The sequence below is a fragment of the Mastacembelus armatus genome, chromosome 19 (assembly GCF_900324485.2).
Source record: "Mastacembelus armatus chromosome 19, fMasArm1.2, whole genome shotgun sequence".
In the NCBI taxonomy this organism is placed as follows: Eukaryota; Metazoa; Chordata; class Actinopteri; order Synbranchiformes; family Mastacembelidae; genus Mastacembelus; species Mastacembelus armatus.
Genome location: NC_046651.1, coordinates 10,857,965 through 10,874,861, shown reverse-complemented (window position 1 = coordinate 10,874,861; position 16,897 = coordinate 10,857,965). Strand labels below are relative to the sequence as shown.

Here is a 16,897-nt window from a genome sequence, read left to right as displayed (position 1 = left end):
CCAGCAGCATCTGAAACTGCATTTTCACCCACAAGACAAGGCCTCGTCAGGTAAAAACTAAATCTATAATCAAATAAATTAAACAAGTAAACAACATACTGGATAGATGTAAATTAGTGATCTTTAGAGGACACCTGTATATGGCCAATACCCTTTCAGCTGATTTTGCATTAATATGTAATTAATGAAAGTAATCTTTGGTAGAAGTCCTCCAAATCGAACAGGTTTGCATTGTTTTTGTCTTCAGGAGGAAAAAATGGAAAATATGATTTGAATGGATTTTGGGGAAATGGTGGCTATCAAGGTAAGAGACTGATTCAATCTTCAACATTTTTCTCTGTGCTAACAGTTATATTTTCCCCAAGCATCACAATCATCTTTAAATCATGTTCTGTTTTTCCCACACAGGTTGACCGTCTCGACGACGAGCATAAGTCCCTTTGCCACTTCCTGTCACTGTAATTTTATTTTTGTCTTCTTAATGTATATTATTTTTATTTAATCCTCTCTGTCGAATATTCCTGGTAGTCATTTTTGTTTGTTCTGTGAGGTGCGAGACATTTAGGTTTTGTGAATTGTTAGATTTTAGTGTATATTATTTTTTTGTCCTGCACTTACTGTACATGCAAAGAAGTTATTGGAGAAATGTGGTTTGTCTGCTACTTATGGTCAGTGTCATAACTGTGATGGTTTGGCTAAACTCAAGATATTTTTACAAAACCTAATTCTGTTTTTTTTTTTTTACTACTTGTGGCAAGTATATGTTTATGTACAGTATTTGAATAAAACTAAAGAATCCCAACAGTGAAATACATATTCCTTTGTTCATGTTTTATGCATTTATGTTACAAAAACCAAATCTCATTTAATGTGTAAATGCACAGTACATGATAGGAAACTATCAGCATCATTAAAAAAATACCACTTTAAAGGTGTTGCAGCCCCTGATCCTCCAGTCTCAGCACAGGTGTAGAGAAGCATAACAGTTTAAATATGCGCAGTCTGCAGTGATGGAAGTTCAGAGTACATCTGTGCTTGACATGAAGTTGAGGTGTGAGCCTGTTTTGAGCCACGACAAGGAGCAGCTGCATTAGTGCACATGGCTTTTTGTGCGGATTAGCCCAGCTTAAGAATATGAGCCGTGTGCCGATTGGTCCAACTGAAAGCATGCCACTTGGCCAGCTCAACAGGTTGCTTGCTTGGAATTACACCTGCCCAATGATGGCTTTCGAGGACTAGAATTTCTAACTTGGTTGTGATCATGACTGTGCAGCTGAGTTCTGAGCGCGGCCTGTTATTAGCATGTAAATGGTGAGGAACTTGTAATGTCAACTGAATGGAAGGACACTGATTGCAGGAAGTCGTGATGGTGCTTTACAAAGGGCCACGGCTGTTGGACTTTGCAAAGACCCCTCCACACCTTCAGTTCAACAAATATGTCCTGACAGGTTACCGGCCAGTGTCCACGGCTCAGGAGTGCCTCAGAAGCCTCTTCTACATGCACAATGAACTGGGGAACATTTACACCCATGGTAAGTCGAAAAATAAACTTTCCTTTTGTGCCTTTACTTAAAATGGTAATCTTTCTTTTCCTTCTTAAACTTTTGCTGCACCTGAATTGCCACTAAACACACCTGTATAACAGAACACACAGAGCTGGTTTTTCCTCACCTTGCATGTGTTTGACACGTGCAGCGGGTGTACAAACAAAACGGGTCACAGAGGTCCACTACTCTCACTTATGGCCCCTTACACGCATACTTGATAAGGATGTGTAATGAGGATATGGGGTATTAGCTGTAATCTGCTCTGGAAGTCCTCAACCTGGAAATATCCTCCTGTTAACAGGGACTTTAAAAGTGTGTGGCTGGTTGACACTTTTCAGCTACAAATGCCCACAAGTATTTTAAGCAAAGCATCCTGGAAACAGCTTGTGTAGATTAAGGGTTACAGTACATTAGTGTATTTTTTAGTTTTGTACTCGACATGAGCAAGTTGAAATCTGACTTATATTGTGCCAACAAAAGCAAAGCTGAAACATCAACTGTGCATGAGCTAAAATCTGTGCACTCTTGAACTTTTCAAATCCATCTTCTTCCTGCTCCAGTTTCTCCTCGGCTATCCCTTAAGTTCATTAAGACTAAGGAGAAGTGGAGGGTATTAGCATTAGCCATTAGCTAAGGTTTTTATATGCATGTAGCCAACAGCAAAGTCTTTCACCTTGTGCCTGGAAACAAATAGAGGAACCACTTTCAAACCGGTAAATCATCATATTGTTCTGCAAAAGTTACTACTGAAACAGAGCAGTTGTGGTTATAATGTCGGGCTTATAATTTCACTATAAACCAAAAAGCTTTTATCCAAGAAAACGTCAACATCCAACCTATAAACTTACTTTTTTTTTTTTTGTGAAGCCAAGATGCAGAAAATAATTTTGTGCAACTGTCTCTATAATAACATGGCACATTTCAAACTATTTCTTCCTTGACCTTTCTCCTCTATCTGCTTTATCCTCTCACCTTCTCAATCTCCCATTACCTCAGGCATACCTTTTTTCCTTTTCTTGGTGCTGCTGCCGTTTAGTATTCCCTGGATGGAAGTGGACAGCATATGGATCTGTGTGGTCCACTACTTGGCCTGCCTCAGCCCCACCATAGGCTCAGTGGTCTACCATTTGTTCATGAACCATGTGGGAGGACAACATGTGTATGACACCCTGCTCTCTCTGGACATGTTCGGCGTCTGCCTAGTTAACACCCTGGGTAGGTAAATGTGGTTGAAGACTTTGATGCTCATATATTACTTTTTTTTTGTTTCATACTTTCTACGTTAAAACCTAGCAAAATAAATGTGAGGCTTTTGCATTTGAATATTTACTTGTGTCTCATTTCTATACCTCTGCTCACAATAACCAGGTCAGTAATGTTTGGGTCTGTTCATTGGTATACCATGTCTTTTTCTCTAGGGGCACTTCCCATCATCCATATCACTCTTCTCTGCTACCCGACCATGCAACAGGCTGTCTTGCTGGCCTATATTTTTCTGTCAGCCTATGGGATCTACTGTGCCACCACAGCCCGCACTAACATCAAGCGCCTGAGAGCTTTTGTCTGGCAAGCTTTGTTCCGCTTCAGCCTCTTCCTATTCCGTGTTTATGGCAGCGGGGTGGGCAGCCCAAACTCCCTGCGCCTCTTTTTCATCATGGACTCTCTGGCTGTGCTGGGAGGGTTGGTCAACATCATCCAGATCCCAGAGCGCTTCATCCCAGGCCTGTTTGACAACTGGGGCAACAGCCACCAGATAATGCACGTCATGGTTATTTGCTCGATTATCTACCTGCACTGGGGAACACTAGAGGATTTAGCCTGGATTAAGACCTACCAGTGTCCTACCGAGTGATGCCAAGCGTATCAAGTACACATACATTCACACACGCCTACGATAAGAGAAATGAGCTTTAGAAATCAGGAGTGAAGTATGAAGAGAGGAATTGTAAGTTGTTTCAAAATGCACTTTAATCCTAGTTGCTACAATTCTTCACAAAAGAAGTTCATAATTTGACATTTTGCTATAGATGAGGAACTTGCACTGTTGTAACTGTGGAACGTCAATATCAATGTATCAAATCCTGAGTATACTTGACTTTTAGCTTGTTGAAATGCAGTAGAAAACAAAATTATTGAATGTAATAAATTATATTTTATATCTTACTCCAACTTGTAGTTCATTCATGAATTACAGAAATGTGACAAAGTGAAACAACACAAAGTTAAATGCTTCTGTTGTTTAATTGCAAGAAAGATACACTTTATATACACTTAGAGGAAAAAAATAGTTTTTTTGCTAAATGTCAATCAATGTTATAATTGTTTCCATGTGGACTTGGCAAAATGTGGTAGATTCCTTTTCATTGGCATTCTTATGAGCTGAAAGCTTTCGGCTATTAACTTAACCAGCACCTTTTAGACACTGTCACCTTTAAACCAAAAGCTCAGATTATTCAGAAAAAAAAAAACAGGTGCATTGGACTTGAAAGAGGTATAGATGTTGCAGCGTAAGAATCCATGGATCATAACACAGCAGCTTTATTGTTTTATAAGTCCATGTATTCTTGTGTTATCTGCAACAACGGACGAACTTATTCTTTTCTCCCTATAAGATTTTTGCAGATCAGTCTTCCTCTGAGCTGCTGTCCTCCTCAGCCTCTGATAGGTCGGCGATGGGAAACCGCAAGATTGCAGCCACTCCACTCAACTGGGTCAGTTCTGAGGAGACAGTCAAGGAAAAAACAATCAGTAGGTGACAATGCACAGCAGGGGCCACAGGTTAATTTATGTCTTCAATAACACAGTTGTAGGTGAGCAAGTTATTCTGTCCTTTCTTCACTTCCAACGATAACGATAAAGTCAAGGTCTCGCTGAATGCGTGATTGGCCTCATCAATTCAGTGTGTTGAAATGATGCCAGTTGCAATCATCTAACCTTTACAGCACATTTTCAAAGTGTCAAATTAAGAGAAAGAATGGAAAAGAATGAATAAAAATCAGATTGGTTTTATAGCTTACGTTCGCCAGAGACATGGAGGCTTGAAAATATTCTGTAGAAAAAAATAGATACACTCATTGGCTGGATGATTCACAAAGAATATTCTGCCAGTTCTTGAACAGTAACATTGTCAGTCTTTCAAAAGATAATTGGTACCTGACATTGCCGCCATTGTCTCTCACACTGTCCACCAATCGAACGTAACGACTTCTCGTGGGGACATCCTGGTGTCTGGATGTAAACATGGAGAGACACAAACGATGCACTGACAGACAGAGTGGACTTGATTGTTCCTGATTGTGTGTTTACTTCAGTAACATGCCCTTGTCTAATGGCATAAAATGTTTGATTGTATAAAAAAAAAAACCAATGAAAATGTTGGCTGGCAGTTGCTAAACACATTTCAGCAGCAACCAGTTTATCCATAAATTCTGTCTGTGTGTGACATAGATAATTTACAGATTTGGAACGTGCACATATCTCTCAGTACGTACCGGAACAGTTTATCACTTATCAACAAGGTGTCGATGGCCAAGGCATCAGCGGCTTTTTCCACATGAGCCAATCTGTGGGGAAGCAAAGATACAAAGGCTGTTGATTATCAGCGTGAACGAGTGACGCCTCTGTGGTCTGTTGACTTTTCTACTCCACCATCACTGACCCGTAGAAAGCTCTGTCAGGCTCATGCTGGAGCATCTTATAGAAATCTTCCAGGGCTTTCACCTCTCCTGCTGCCTGAGAGGTAAACATTAAAACCATTTAACACAGTGATTTATACTGGTAAGTCACTTTCTCCAAGTTGAGAGCACCTGTTTCCAAGATATGTCTAAAGCGAGCTCACAAATCACACCATGTCATACTCACCTTGGTATCAGAGAGGCGACTTGTCACAGTGGGATCACAGAGGATTTCTGTACAAAAAAAAAAAAAAAAAAAAGAATTTCACTGTGTCTTGATCCTGTGATAAGATTTTAGTTTTACTTTCAGCATTGTCCAGTTCCTACCTTTGAGTGAGTACTTATGACCTGATGATGAGTGGACCAGCATGAATTTGGGACGATTCTCCAGCAGGACCTTGTTGTCCTGTCGCACAGCCTCTTTAAAAAGGTAGGTGATGAACTGGTCCTTCACAAACCCTGGACTGGCAACCAGGATGCACTTCACCACTAGCAGAAGGCAAGAAAGACAAATCAAAATCAGAGCTGTTATTTACTTACTTTACATTGACTGAAACAGAGAACAAGCAAATATTTTGTGGCAATAACAAAAAAAGCAAAGGTGCAGTATAAATGTCATAAAGTACAGCAAAACAACAAATGTTACAGCAACACTCAAATAGTAAATGAGAAGTATGTGACACAAAACAGGAACTAAGCTTGTATGCATTCTGAGTGTCTACACAGCAGACCTACCATCAAAATTGATGTGGCGAAGAATAGCCTGCATCACAGCCTCGTAGAATCTCTCCAGCGCCTGCAGAGATGGAGTGTCATCAAACAGAATACATGACAGGTCCCATTACTGAGGGACTGTGACATCCACTGACTATATTTGCTTGAGTATGACATTTTTTCTTTCCAAAAATCACACTTTCAAAAGTGGAACTGGCTTGCTCTCATGACTACACATAAATGTGATTATGCATCCAACACACTCTCGTCTTTACGCCTCGTCTTAATGCTGATTCTCTCTGTGATGGTAACATGGAATCAAAAATACATGAGCTTTAAATTGATGTCTCTGCTATATATATTTTATAAATGATTATTAAATTTTAAGATGTTACTCTTGTAGATTCATTTGACTTTATATTTAACATATTTAATTAACTTCACATGTAAGAATACATTTAAAAGTGATAATTATTGTATACAGTAAGTATGTATATCTGCCTGTTCTGTTCAGAGTGCAGTTAACTACCTTCTCGTGCTGCGTGCAGCTTCCCTTTCTCTTGCGGGGAATGGTGACCTCCACCTTTGCACGGAGAAGAGTCATGGCCGGGGTCACCAGCACCACGTTGGCCAGACCCTCCTGCATTACCACAGCTGCCACATCTGCCTTCTGTGCTGGATCACAGGCTTGATCTGAACGTAAGACAGCAATAAATGCATCATATGAGTTAGTGGGTACTTCATAAAGTTACCAACAAATGTGTTAAATATAAATAAATATTCATTGTATTTTACTGGTAATTGAATTTAATGTCATTTTCTACAGAAATTTATAGTTTAGTAATGTGGTTAAATAAACAGCAGCAGTGACTCAAGTCCTGCACTTCTTCAAATACATGAACCCCATCTGTCAGCTATGAACTTTCTGCCTGTTTCTTCCCTTTCCGTTACCATGGCAACACTGCCTTTGTTGGTTATTTAAATACATTAACAAGAGGACTGTGTGTTTTCTGTAAAAGAAAACCAGCTAAAATGTCACACTGTCAGTCAGAGAATGAAGTCAGAATAAGCTCTGATATATTTACTCATGATTATTGCTATCTAGACCTGTGGTTAAAATTGAATTTTTAAGGGAATTCTTTAAATAACTGAGTATAAATCATTTACAGAAAAACAAAACTGTAACCTTTTCTTTATGTAGCTGATTCTCGTCATTCAACACCTTCAACATGACCCTTACTCTTCAACATCTGTAAGAATTTGTTGACTCTCTGTGTTGTTTTAATCATATTTGTATACTTCACGACACTGGGAAGCTAGAAGCAAATGTCTGTGTTTTATCAGTGAAACCATGAATATATTTGGCAGAATGCTACAAATAAAACACAAAAATGAGCCTACATGCATTTGGTAAAGCCCATGAAACTGGTAAACAAAACACTTGTGAGTCTGTGCGATTACTGTTTACAGCTCCTGGTTAATGTGGAGATTGTGAGCATAAATGAACCAAACACAAGAATGAGACAAACTGAAACTTTTTTGCTGTGATTGCTCAGATCGAACAAAACAAATTGCATTTATGATGGCAGTCAAAGCTAAACAGCAGCACCTGCTTACCGATTCTATCCAGCACCACACTGTCCCAGCTCTTCTTAGCTAGAGTGAACTTTCTGTTGAGCTCAAGTTCAATAGTGTGGTAAGCCCCCATCTGAAGAGTGAAAAACACAACATGATCACAATGACTTTTTCCTTACAAACAGGATTTAGCCTGGATGATTATTGGAAAAAAAAAACATATCTCAAACACAAGTAGCAAACACATCAGTATGTTAATAATCTTCAGATCATCATAAAGTTTTTCTTACAAGCATGATTTAGGTAAATATACATAAAACATATACTGACAGCCCATAACACCCAGCCCTTAGAAAAAGTCTCATATTTAAAAACACTTCTTATCTGCAAGCAATCAACAAGTGTAATGATCTCTAATGATTCCAAACTCTTATTCTGAATATATTTCAATCACTGCTTTTATAATTTTATTACTCTACTACCTCTGCCCCACTGTAAAGCATCTACAGATGTGATAAGGCTGCTGTTTAAAATTTTCAGACCTTGACATACTGGTTCTCCTCGATGTTAGTGCCCTTTACTCTGAGCTGGCAGGCCTGGGAGTCAAAGTCGATTGTTTCCACACACAAGGTGAGAGTGGTGCGTACTCTGGAGCTGCCCACACTTCCAGTAGGGGACTCTGTTTGCACTTTCCTGAACAGAGCACAAGAACTTTAGTTGAAATTTAGACAAATTGTGTGTTTGTTTTCAAGACCAAAACACTGAGTGATACAAGCGTAAGAGGGAAATGTTGGAAACCTGAAAGAACAATGACAATAATTCACCAACATGTTTGACTAAATAAAGCAATTTAACAAAGTTTTAAGTTACACCGGACAGTTAGTTAGATAGATAGATAGATAGATAGATAGATAGATAGATAGATAGATAGATAGATAGATAGATAGATAGATAGATAGATTATTCATGTCCTGCAGCTCTTATATTAACTTTAACATAGAAATTTCACTATAAAATCTAAAACATGAAATATAATTAACAGATAAAGGCAGTCAGTTAATAACATAAATAGCATAACTAACATATCAACAATTACTATTAAACAGTCTAATGGCTGTGGGGACAAAGGATCTCCTCAACCTCTCAGTTCTGCAGCGCAGTGAAATGAGCCTCCCACTGCAGCTGCTACTCTGTTTAGTCAGTATATCGTAGAGAGGGTGTTTATTATTGTTCAACATAGAAAGCAGCTTCCTCCACATCTGTGGCTCCACCATAGTTCTGAGAGGGTCCAGCCCCCTGCCCTGCCTAGCACAGAACTGGCCTTTTTCACCAGTTCGTCCAGGCGCCTACAGTCTCTGTCCATAATGCCACTCCCCCAACAGACAGCAGCATAGAACAGTGTACATGCCATGACAGTGTGGTAGAACATGCACAGCATGTCACTGCAGACACTGTACGAACTGAGTCTTCTCAAGAAGAAGAGGCAGCTCTGCCCTTTTCTGTACACTGCATCCACATTGGCAGACTACTCCAGTTTTTCGTCCAGTACCACCCCCAGATACTTGAAGGTCTGTACAGTCTGTCTCCTGTCCATCAATGCAGACTGACTGGCATGGTGCTTTTGATCTACTAAAATTCACCACCAGCTCCTTAGTCTTGGTGGTGTTAAGGAGAAGATAGTTCTTTTTGTTCCAGTCAGTGAAGGCCTCCAGTAGGTCCCTGTACTCCCCTTCCCCTCCACCACACACACATGCCACAACAGCTGTATCAGAATACTTCTGAAGGTGGCAAGACACTGAGTTATACCTATAGTCTGATGTGTAGACCATGAACAGAAAAGGAGCAAGAACAATCCCCTGTGGAGCCCCAATGCTGCATTCCAGTGTCCCAGAAACACATCTCCCCAGCCTGACATACTGCGGTCTGGATGTCAAATAGTCCATAATCCATGACGTCAGAGGGGGCCACCCCCATACATAGAAGCTTGTCTCTCAGTATGAGAGGCCGTATAGTATTGAAAGCACTGAAGACGTCAAAGAACATAATCCTCACATATGAACCAGGCACATCCAGATAGGTGCAGCATGTAAAGCTTTATGGGGATTTGAAACATTAAATCTACAGCAAAAATGTCTCAGTGCTAGTTTTAAACAACATGGTGTGTTTGGCTGAACGTTAGATTATGAATGAAATAGTAAATCTATACAGTCATTGCCCCTGTCTGTCCTTGATGTCATGTCTACAGAAATGGCACAAATTACAAAACATGCAATAATGAAGCACTGATAAACGAAAAGGGTGCGGAAAGATGCCACCACTTCTGCATGGCTACAAAAATCACAAAGCCAACGTTATTCCCCACATGACAGTGGGCACTACAACTTTAGGTTAGTAGTTACCTGATAGTGGAGGCTCTAAGGCTGTCCCCCACTTGCAGCAGGTTGTAGGTGTGCCACATATCCTCTGCCTCCTCTGGCACCAGAGTCACCTGACTGAAAGAGTGACAGTCTATAAGCCAGTTTCTAGCTCGGGTGTGAAATGATACAGGAGCATCCATGTTGTTCCAGTAACTATAGACTGTACATCAATTATATCAATCGTAACTTGTTTTGTTTACTCACTAAAGCTAAATCTATATTCAGAGTGGGACAGTCTCAAATGGTACTAGCTATTAAATGCTATTAAATTATACTTAAAGGGACTATTTCTGAACTAATCCAAACTGTCCAAACCTGTTTTTGTACAAATTCGTTTAAACCACATAGACATTTACTAAAGCTGACACATGTACAGACAGCTGCAAAGTAGCATACTACTAGCATACTACATAGGTTAGCCTGCTAACATTAGCCAGTCACTCACCCGGCATTATCTTTTTCAATGTCTTTATGAAGCAGCTTCATGGTCGGATGGATATTTTTCTAAACAAACGTACTATTGGCGTGAAAGAGTCAGGTTATCGTTTATAGGAATTAACGTCATGTTTATCTTACATTAAATTCGCTGACTAGCTAAACCATCTCTCAATGAATCACTCTGTACGTGTCGTCAGACGCTACGATGTTGCGTCATGACAAAATACGTCAGTTCTTCCTATCTCGGTCACTTCCGTGGGTGTCGTGTAAATTTGCACATATGTGGTTTCAATTTTTCATTTGTGACCGGCGAAATATGAGAAATATCAGAAAATCATCGTTCTTTTTGTATTTTGGTGTGACAAAAGTTAACCTTCATAGACACTTAAAACAGCCAATCAGTTACAGCCGTTACCTCCTGAAAGCCCGCCTATTCACAAAAGCGACCAATGGGAGCGCGTAAACTGTCCGACCACTTCCGTTCAGCCTCTCTTTGAGCTAACGATCGTCTCGCCTTTTTTCGTCGGTGGCATGGTGCTGGTGTCGGCGTCGTAAGGAGAAAATCCGAACATTTAAAGATAATTCAGATATCTAATGGGAAATATTTGATCACAGCGAATTTTTGAAGTACATGCCAACCACCACATTTGTAACAATACAACACCCAGCCTCAAATTTTGAGGTTGCCGATTCTGCCCCGGGGTTGGAGAGCTAGCGGGATAACGACAGCCGATTAACGCTAAGCTAAGCTAACAGTAACTCGGTAGCCATTTAACAGCTTCTAGCTACATTTATAATTCGTGGAGTTTATTTGAAGCCGACCGGGATAGAAGACTAGCATGGCAGAAGCCGATAAGTTGAACATCGACTCCATTATACAGCGTCTCCTGGAAGGTAAGACTCGGTATTTCACACAATGTATATTAACCGAGTAATCAATTTGGCCATCAGGCTAACAACGATAGCCACCTATGCTATTTTAGCAGGATAAGTTCATCTATTGCTTCTTGATAAAGGATAACAGGTTTTAATTGTGCAGGCTCCAGTAGTGTTTGGCCAGTAGCATCATTTTGGCAGAAAGTTAAGCTGTGTTGTCCCTACTTGTTTTTGCGGGGTTTTTTTGTAGCCGAATACAATTAAATGCATTCTAAACTTTATATTTGAAGATAGCTTAATGTTAGCTCCACTTAGATGTATTACTGCGATTCATCAGGTGGTATTTTTAGAGTGTAGTATTGTTGCTATATGCGAGAAATAATTTTAAAATGCCCAATACCCCAGTACAACCACCCCGGGTTCAGTCAGTGTTATTTATGTGATATCCTCAGGTCGTGTCTCCTGATTCACTTTTGGGACCTGGTAAAAGAAATTCTCACTATGAAAAACCTAAGCATAGTGAATTTGTCTTTCAGCACATCAGATCAGCAGATCAGCACATAGAAACATATTTTAGATTATCTTGATGGATGTAGTGATGGAGGAGAGTTCATAGCTGAATATTCAACAGCATGCACACCACATTATGTGCCAACTGTTCTGTGGGTTTTTTACTTTAGGATATCTTATATTGTAAAAAATGTAATATTTCACTTGACTAGTCTTTGAACAACATTGTTACATTTGCAAACTATATTTTTGAATTGCATTGTGTTTTGAATAGCCTGATACCTATCTATTCTAAGTATGTATACCAAAGTGTTTATAATATGTTTGTTTTAAGTGCATTATTTGTCATTCTTGTTCTGTTTCGCTCACAGTAAAAGGGTCCAGACCTGGAAAAAACGTTCAGCTGACAGAGAATGAAATCCGTGGTCTCTGCCTCAAATCTCGGGAGATCTTTCTCAGCCAGCCAATCCTGCTTGAACTCGAGGCGCCCCTCAAGATTTGTGGTGAGGCTTAGTTGTGTTCTTTAGAGTCAAGGGAGTTCTTGAGTGTGGTCACTTGGCATTTACACACACTCTTAGCTGTTGTAGTTTAGTGTTGTGTTATGTGAGGGCTTAAATTTACATTACGCTGTACATTCTTCTTACCTTCTTACGATGCTGAAGGTTTTCAAATGCGGTAAATGGTAAAAGAAAACTGAATTGCATAGAAATATACAGTGAATTTCTGTGACCTTGCCACATAATCACAGAACTGAAGGGATAATATTGACTTGCTAGTACAGTGCTGCTTTTGCACTTCAGGCCTCCCTGGAGTTTCCCCCTTGTGTGATACTGCTGATGCCACATAAGAAGGAATGCAACTTTAAAGGAACCGCTTGCAAATTTCAAGAACTGACGAAGTTTGCATTGCTGTGAGAATCACAAGCCATTGTCACACTAAATGCAAGCTTGCACATTTGTCTCATTATCAAGTAGCATTGGAGTAACAGGTTAATTTAAAATAGTGCGTGGATAATCATGGTATCAAGTGTTACTCATTTTGTGCACTGCCAAGTGTTGTTCTACTTCTATCCAAGTCCTGTACCTTCAGTTCTGCAAGTGCACCCTGCATGATATTTACACATTTGACCAGCATCACTGTTTGCATTCCAATACCACTTGTCTCACCAGGTGATGTTCATGGGCAGTACTATGATCTGCTGAGGCTGTTTGAATATGGGGGCTTTCCACCAGAGAGCAACTACCTGTTCTTGGGGGACTACGTAGACAGAGGCAAGCAGTCCCTGGAGACCATCTGCTTGTTGTTGGCTTACAAGATCAAATACCCAGAAAACTTCTTTCTGCTGAGAGGGAACCACGAGTGCGCCTCCATTAACAGAATATATGGCTTCTACGATGAGTGTAAGTCATGTAGCATGCAACCACATACAGACATTAAAATCTTAAATCACCGGCTGTTTGTGTTACTAGTTTGTATTGTATTACCATGACATTATTGCCATTGTATTGCTATTACATAACAAAAAATAAAACTGATGGGGAAAGTGCCACAGCTTCTCAGTACAGCAGGCTTCAGGCTAAGGAGCATGATCAAGCACTATGTGCAGTTAATAATCACAAGCCTCTTTCTGTGAATCACAGTTGTGGCATTATGTAAAACATGTTTCAGATGTGATGTAATCGGTGCAGCTGTTAAGATTTTATAGGTCTCCAGATAAGATTGTCACCAAGTGGTTGCGGTTTCCTCCCACAGGTAAGAGGCGATACAACATAAAGCTGTGGAAGACCTTCACCGACTGCTTCAACTGTTTGCCTGTTGCAGCCATTGTTGATGAGAAGATATTCTGTTGCCATGGAGGTATCCTCATCAAACAGTTCATTTGGCTTCTATCCTGAGCATGCACACACATCACCTCTATGGGATCTTAATTTGTTGTTGTAGCATATTTAAATTTCTTTATATGTTGCTATATCATTAGACTTCGACCATTTTATTTCGTAGTCCTAATACTACCAGCTGTTAACAGGTAGAGCATGAACATGTCGCTCTGTGACAGATTGTGCCTGTGATATTGCAGGACAGTATAAGTGTATATGAGCTTATAGGTAGCATCTTTTATCCAGTACATTTTGTGGTTTCTAATTATGTAGGCTCTAGCACAGTTAATGGCTCACAGATGAATATACTGTGTGTGTGAACTGACAATGGTCTTAAATAAGTCAACAAAGACCAAAATTAAAGGGTCTGTCTGTGTCATGCTCTTGACAAAATGAAGACAGGATTCATTAAAGAATCAGCTGGGGAAAGTAAATAGAATAGAAAATCAATGAAAGACAATAATTGAACATGTATTTATTTTTATTTTCCCTTTTGAATATTTTTGTTGTAATATAGACATGAGTATAATAAAATGGGGTTCAGATAATGTAGCAGCAACAGCCAGTAACAGCTATCACATCTGAGACAGATACAAACACCCCCCTCCCCCCTCAGACATATAGTTACATAAGACAGAACAAATATCTTTGAGTTATTCATTTGTTGAGCATGTTGCCATTGCAGCTCTCCCTCATCCATTTTTTAAAAAATCATAAATATACAATTGAAGGTTTGTTTTATAGATGGAAAACACACATCTCCTCAGATCAAAAGTTACAATCCATGCCTGATTTCCTGTAGAGTTTTAGTGTTTGTCTTGGTTTTATGAGACCAAGTATAAATCATGTGTCAATATCATGTGTCATTTCTGTTGACACATGATACTGGTTTTGATTGTTTGTTCAATCCTTGTTATGCCCAAGAAGAACTTTGGTTGACGTGTGTCTCAATTCTGTAATTACTGATACTCATTTTGTTGCACTTCAGAACCACCCAGGTTTGTTAGTTTCTCCCAAAATAAAAGCAAGAAAGCATCCCAAAACTGGGCATTGAAAAATACTGTATGTGTAGCATCGAATACAGAGTTCCAGTTTTTCATTGAACTGTTTCCTTTTTCAGGCCTTTCCCCAGACCTCCAGTCTATGGAGCAGGTGCGAAGGGTCATGCGTCCCACTGATGTGCCTGATCAGGGCCTCCTCTGTGACCTGCTGTGGGCCGACCCGGACAAGGATGTGCTGGGCTGGGGCGAGAACGACCGTGGCGTCTCCTTCACGTTTGGCGCCGACGTGGTCACAAAGTTTCTCCACAAGCACGACATGGACCTCATTTGTCGGGCCCATCAGGTCAGCACAAGACTTTGATTCTTAAGGTTAAATGTGTTGTGGGAATACAAATTAGTAAAGATAGATGAAACTAGTAAATTAATGAAGAGGCAGAACGCTCCTCTTCTGTAAATCTTGTTAAACTGGCAGGATTTGGATGTGAAGTTCAGTTTATGTACCTTCCCACTTGATTCACACAAGCTTCTTGAAGTTAAAACAAGGTTACCACTTTATTCTAACAACCCATGTCCACATGACATATTCACGAAGAGTGAGATTGACCTGCTAAAGTACTCAGGCTCTTTAGTGCAGTGAGACCAGATAAAAACCTGATATTCATCTCAGTAAGATTCCATCCAGTTTACTGACAACAGGTAGGCAGCGTCAGCAATCGAGACATATTTCATAAGTGCTGTCATGAATTAATTACAAGCATATAGTGTTTTTTAGCCTGTTTATTTTATTTTTTTTTGTAAAGATGGAAAAAAATAATGAAAATTCCCCCAAAACCACATATCATGTATTTTTTTTTCAGGTGGTTGAGGACGGATATGAGTTCTTTGCAAAGAGGCAGCTGGTGACTCTGTTCTCAGCCCCAAACTACTGCGGCGAGTTTGACAATGCAGGCGCCATGATGAGCGTAGATGAGACCCTCATGTGCTCCTTCCAGGTAAGTAACCAGGCCCCTTAGACAACTTGATGAAACAAGCCAAATATGTGCAGACATTAGTGATTGGAATTTCTCCTGGAAATATTTCGTTGTTGCTTTTTCTTCCTCACTTTTTTTTTCCCCGTGTTTTGCATTTACAGATTCTCAAACCTGCGGACAAGAAACTGTTCTATGGTGGTGGAGGGGGCATGGGCACTGGTCGCCCAGTCACTCCCCCAAGGAAAGCTAAGAAATGACACCAGTAGTCTGCCCTTGACCTCCACCCCATCCCTCCTGCCCTCTCTACCTCTCTTCTCCTTTCTTTCACCAAACAGCCAGAAATCAAACCTATACCCAGGGCTTTTTTTTTCCTTTTTTATCTGTACTTCTTAAAACATTTAATGTTACAAATTGTCTGAGTGTGTTTGTGTGCGTGCGCAGACGAAAACCGCGTCCCGTCTGCCGGTGAGCATTAAAATCATGTGTGCGCGTGTACATTTTGTGCGAGAGTATTAGAGATTTATACTTTCCCCTCTCTCTTCCCGCTCTTTCCATGGAAAGGTTGAAACCACAGTGTCTGTCTGTGCAGTAACTTTGACTGAAAAAGCAAGGTCTGGGAGATAGTGGGTGATTGCTGACATGATGAATTTAGCAACAAACCCCTGCCAGCAGGTGGTGTGTATGTGTGTGTGCGCATATATGTATGTGTGTGTGTGTGTATACTTATAGAGGAGGGAAGTATTTTGTTTTCCCTGCCCTCTGTACTGTAAACCCTCACAGGTGTGTGTGTGTGTGTGTGTATGTGTTTGTTTGTGTGCATGCGTGCATTGACTTGCTCTTGTTTTGGTATCTATGAACAAATGTCACCTGGTCTAACAAAAGCAAGCACATGCTAACACACACACACACACACGCATATGACTTCAGATTCATATGAGCCAGAGCTGTAAAAACCCCATACAGTTTAGGTTTGTACAGATTTGATTACTTGAAAGAGATTTTTTGTGAATTCGTTTTGTAGTCTTTCATCAAGTTGACCAATAAAGCAAGAATCTGAGCTACACTGTCTGCATGTCATATTTACAGTAATCATTCACAGTGACTGTAGAGTTGTCATTATTTGATTATGAAAAAGTTAACGGTGAGAAGAAGCAGAATGAAATATTGTATACGATACTGGACACTTTAGATCCCAACACAGGAACAAATACATTTTTATGTTTACAAAGAGAAAACATATTGGCCAGTATAACCAAACACATCAATATTACCCAAAAGGATTTTTTTTTTTTTTTTC

General features: G+C 40.0%; 3 protein-coding genes across 3 annotated transcripts; 2 read left to right on the top strand and 1 right to left on the bottom strand.

Moving 5' to 3' along the window:
• Nucleotides 1-1,366: 1,366 nt before the first annotated feature.
• LOC113135756 (progestin and adipoQ receptor family member 4-like) lies at nucleotides 1,367-3,399 on the top strand. The gene is made up of 3 exons (XM_026316004.1): nucleotides 1,367-1,532; nucleotides 2,544-2,762; nucleotides 2,966-3,399. Exons 1-3 carry the CDS (start codon nucleotides 1,367-1,369, stop codon nucleotides 3,397-3,399), a joined length of 819 nt encoding a protein of 272 aa, XP_026171789.1.
• Nucleotides 3,400-3,647: 248 nt separating this feature from the next.
• pelo (pelota mRNA surveillance and ribosome rescue factor) lies at nucleotides 3,648-10,612 on the bottom strand. Its single transcript, XM_026315996.1, has 13 exons — nucleotides 10,373-10,612; nucleotides 9,910-10,002; nucleotides 8,053-8,203; nucleotides 7,553-7,643; nucleotides 6,465-6,628; nucleotides 5,957-6,017; nucleotides 5,549-5,710; nucleotides 5,409-5,455; nucleotides 5,206-5,279; nucleotides 5,039-5,110; nucleotides 4,701-4,775; nucleotides 4,565-4,596; nucleotides 3,648-4,265 (listed from the first exon to the last, which is right to left on the bottom strand). Exons 1-13 carry the CDS (start codon nucleotides 10,411-10,413, stop codon nucleotides 4,171-4,173), a joined length of 1,158 nt encoding a protein of 385 aa, XP_026171781.1. The 5' UTR covers nucleotides 10,414-10,612; the 3' UTR covers nucleotides 3,648-4,170.
• A 245-nt stretch (nucleotides 10,613-10,857) lies between these two features.
• LOC113135751 (serine/threonine-protein phosphatase alpha-2 isoform-like) lies at nucleotides 10,858-16,661 on the top strand. Its single transcript, XM_026315999.1, has 7 exons — nucleotides 10,858-11,259; nucleotides 12,123-12,254; nucleotides 12,921-13,151; nucleotides 13,504-13,608; nucleotides 14,749-14,972; nucleotides 15,487-15,621; nucleotides 15,762-16,661. Exons 1-7 carry the CDS (start codon nucleotides 11,205-11,207, stop codon nucleotides 15,855-15,857), a joined length of 978 nt encoding a protein of 325 aa, XP_026171784.1. The 5' UTR covers nucleotides 10,858-11,204; the 3' UTR covers nucleotides 15,858-16,661.
• The last annotated feature ends 236 nt before the right edge of the window (nucleotides 16,662-16,897 follow it).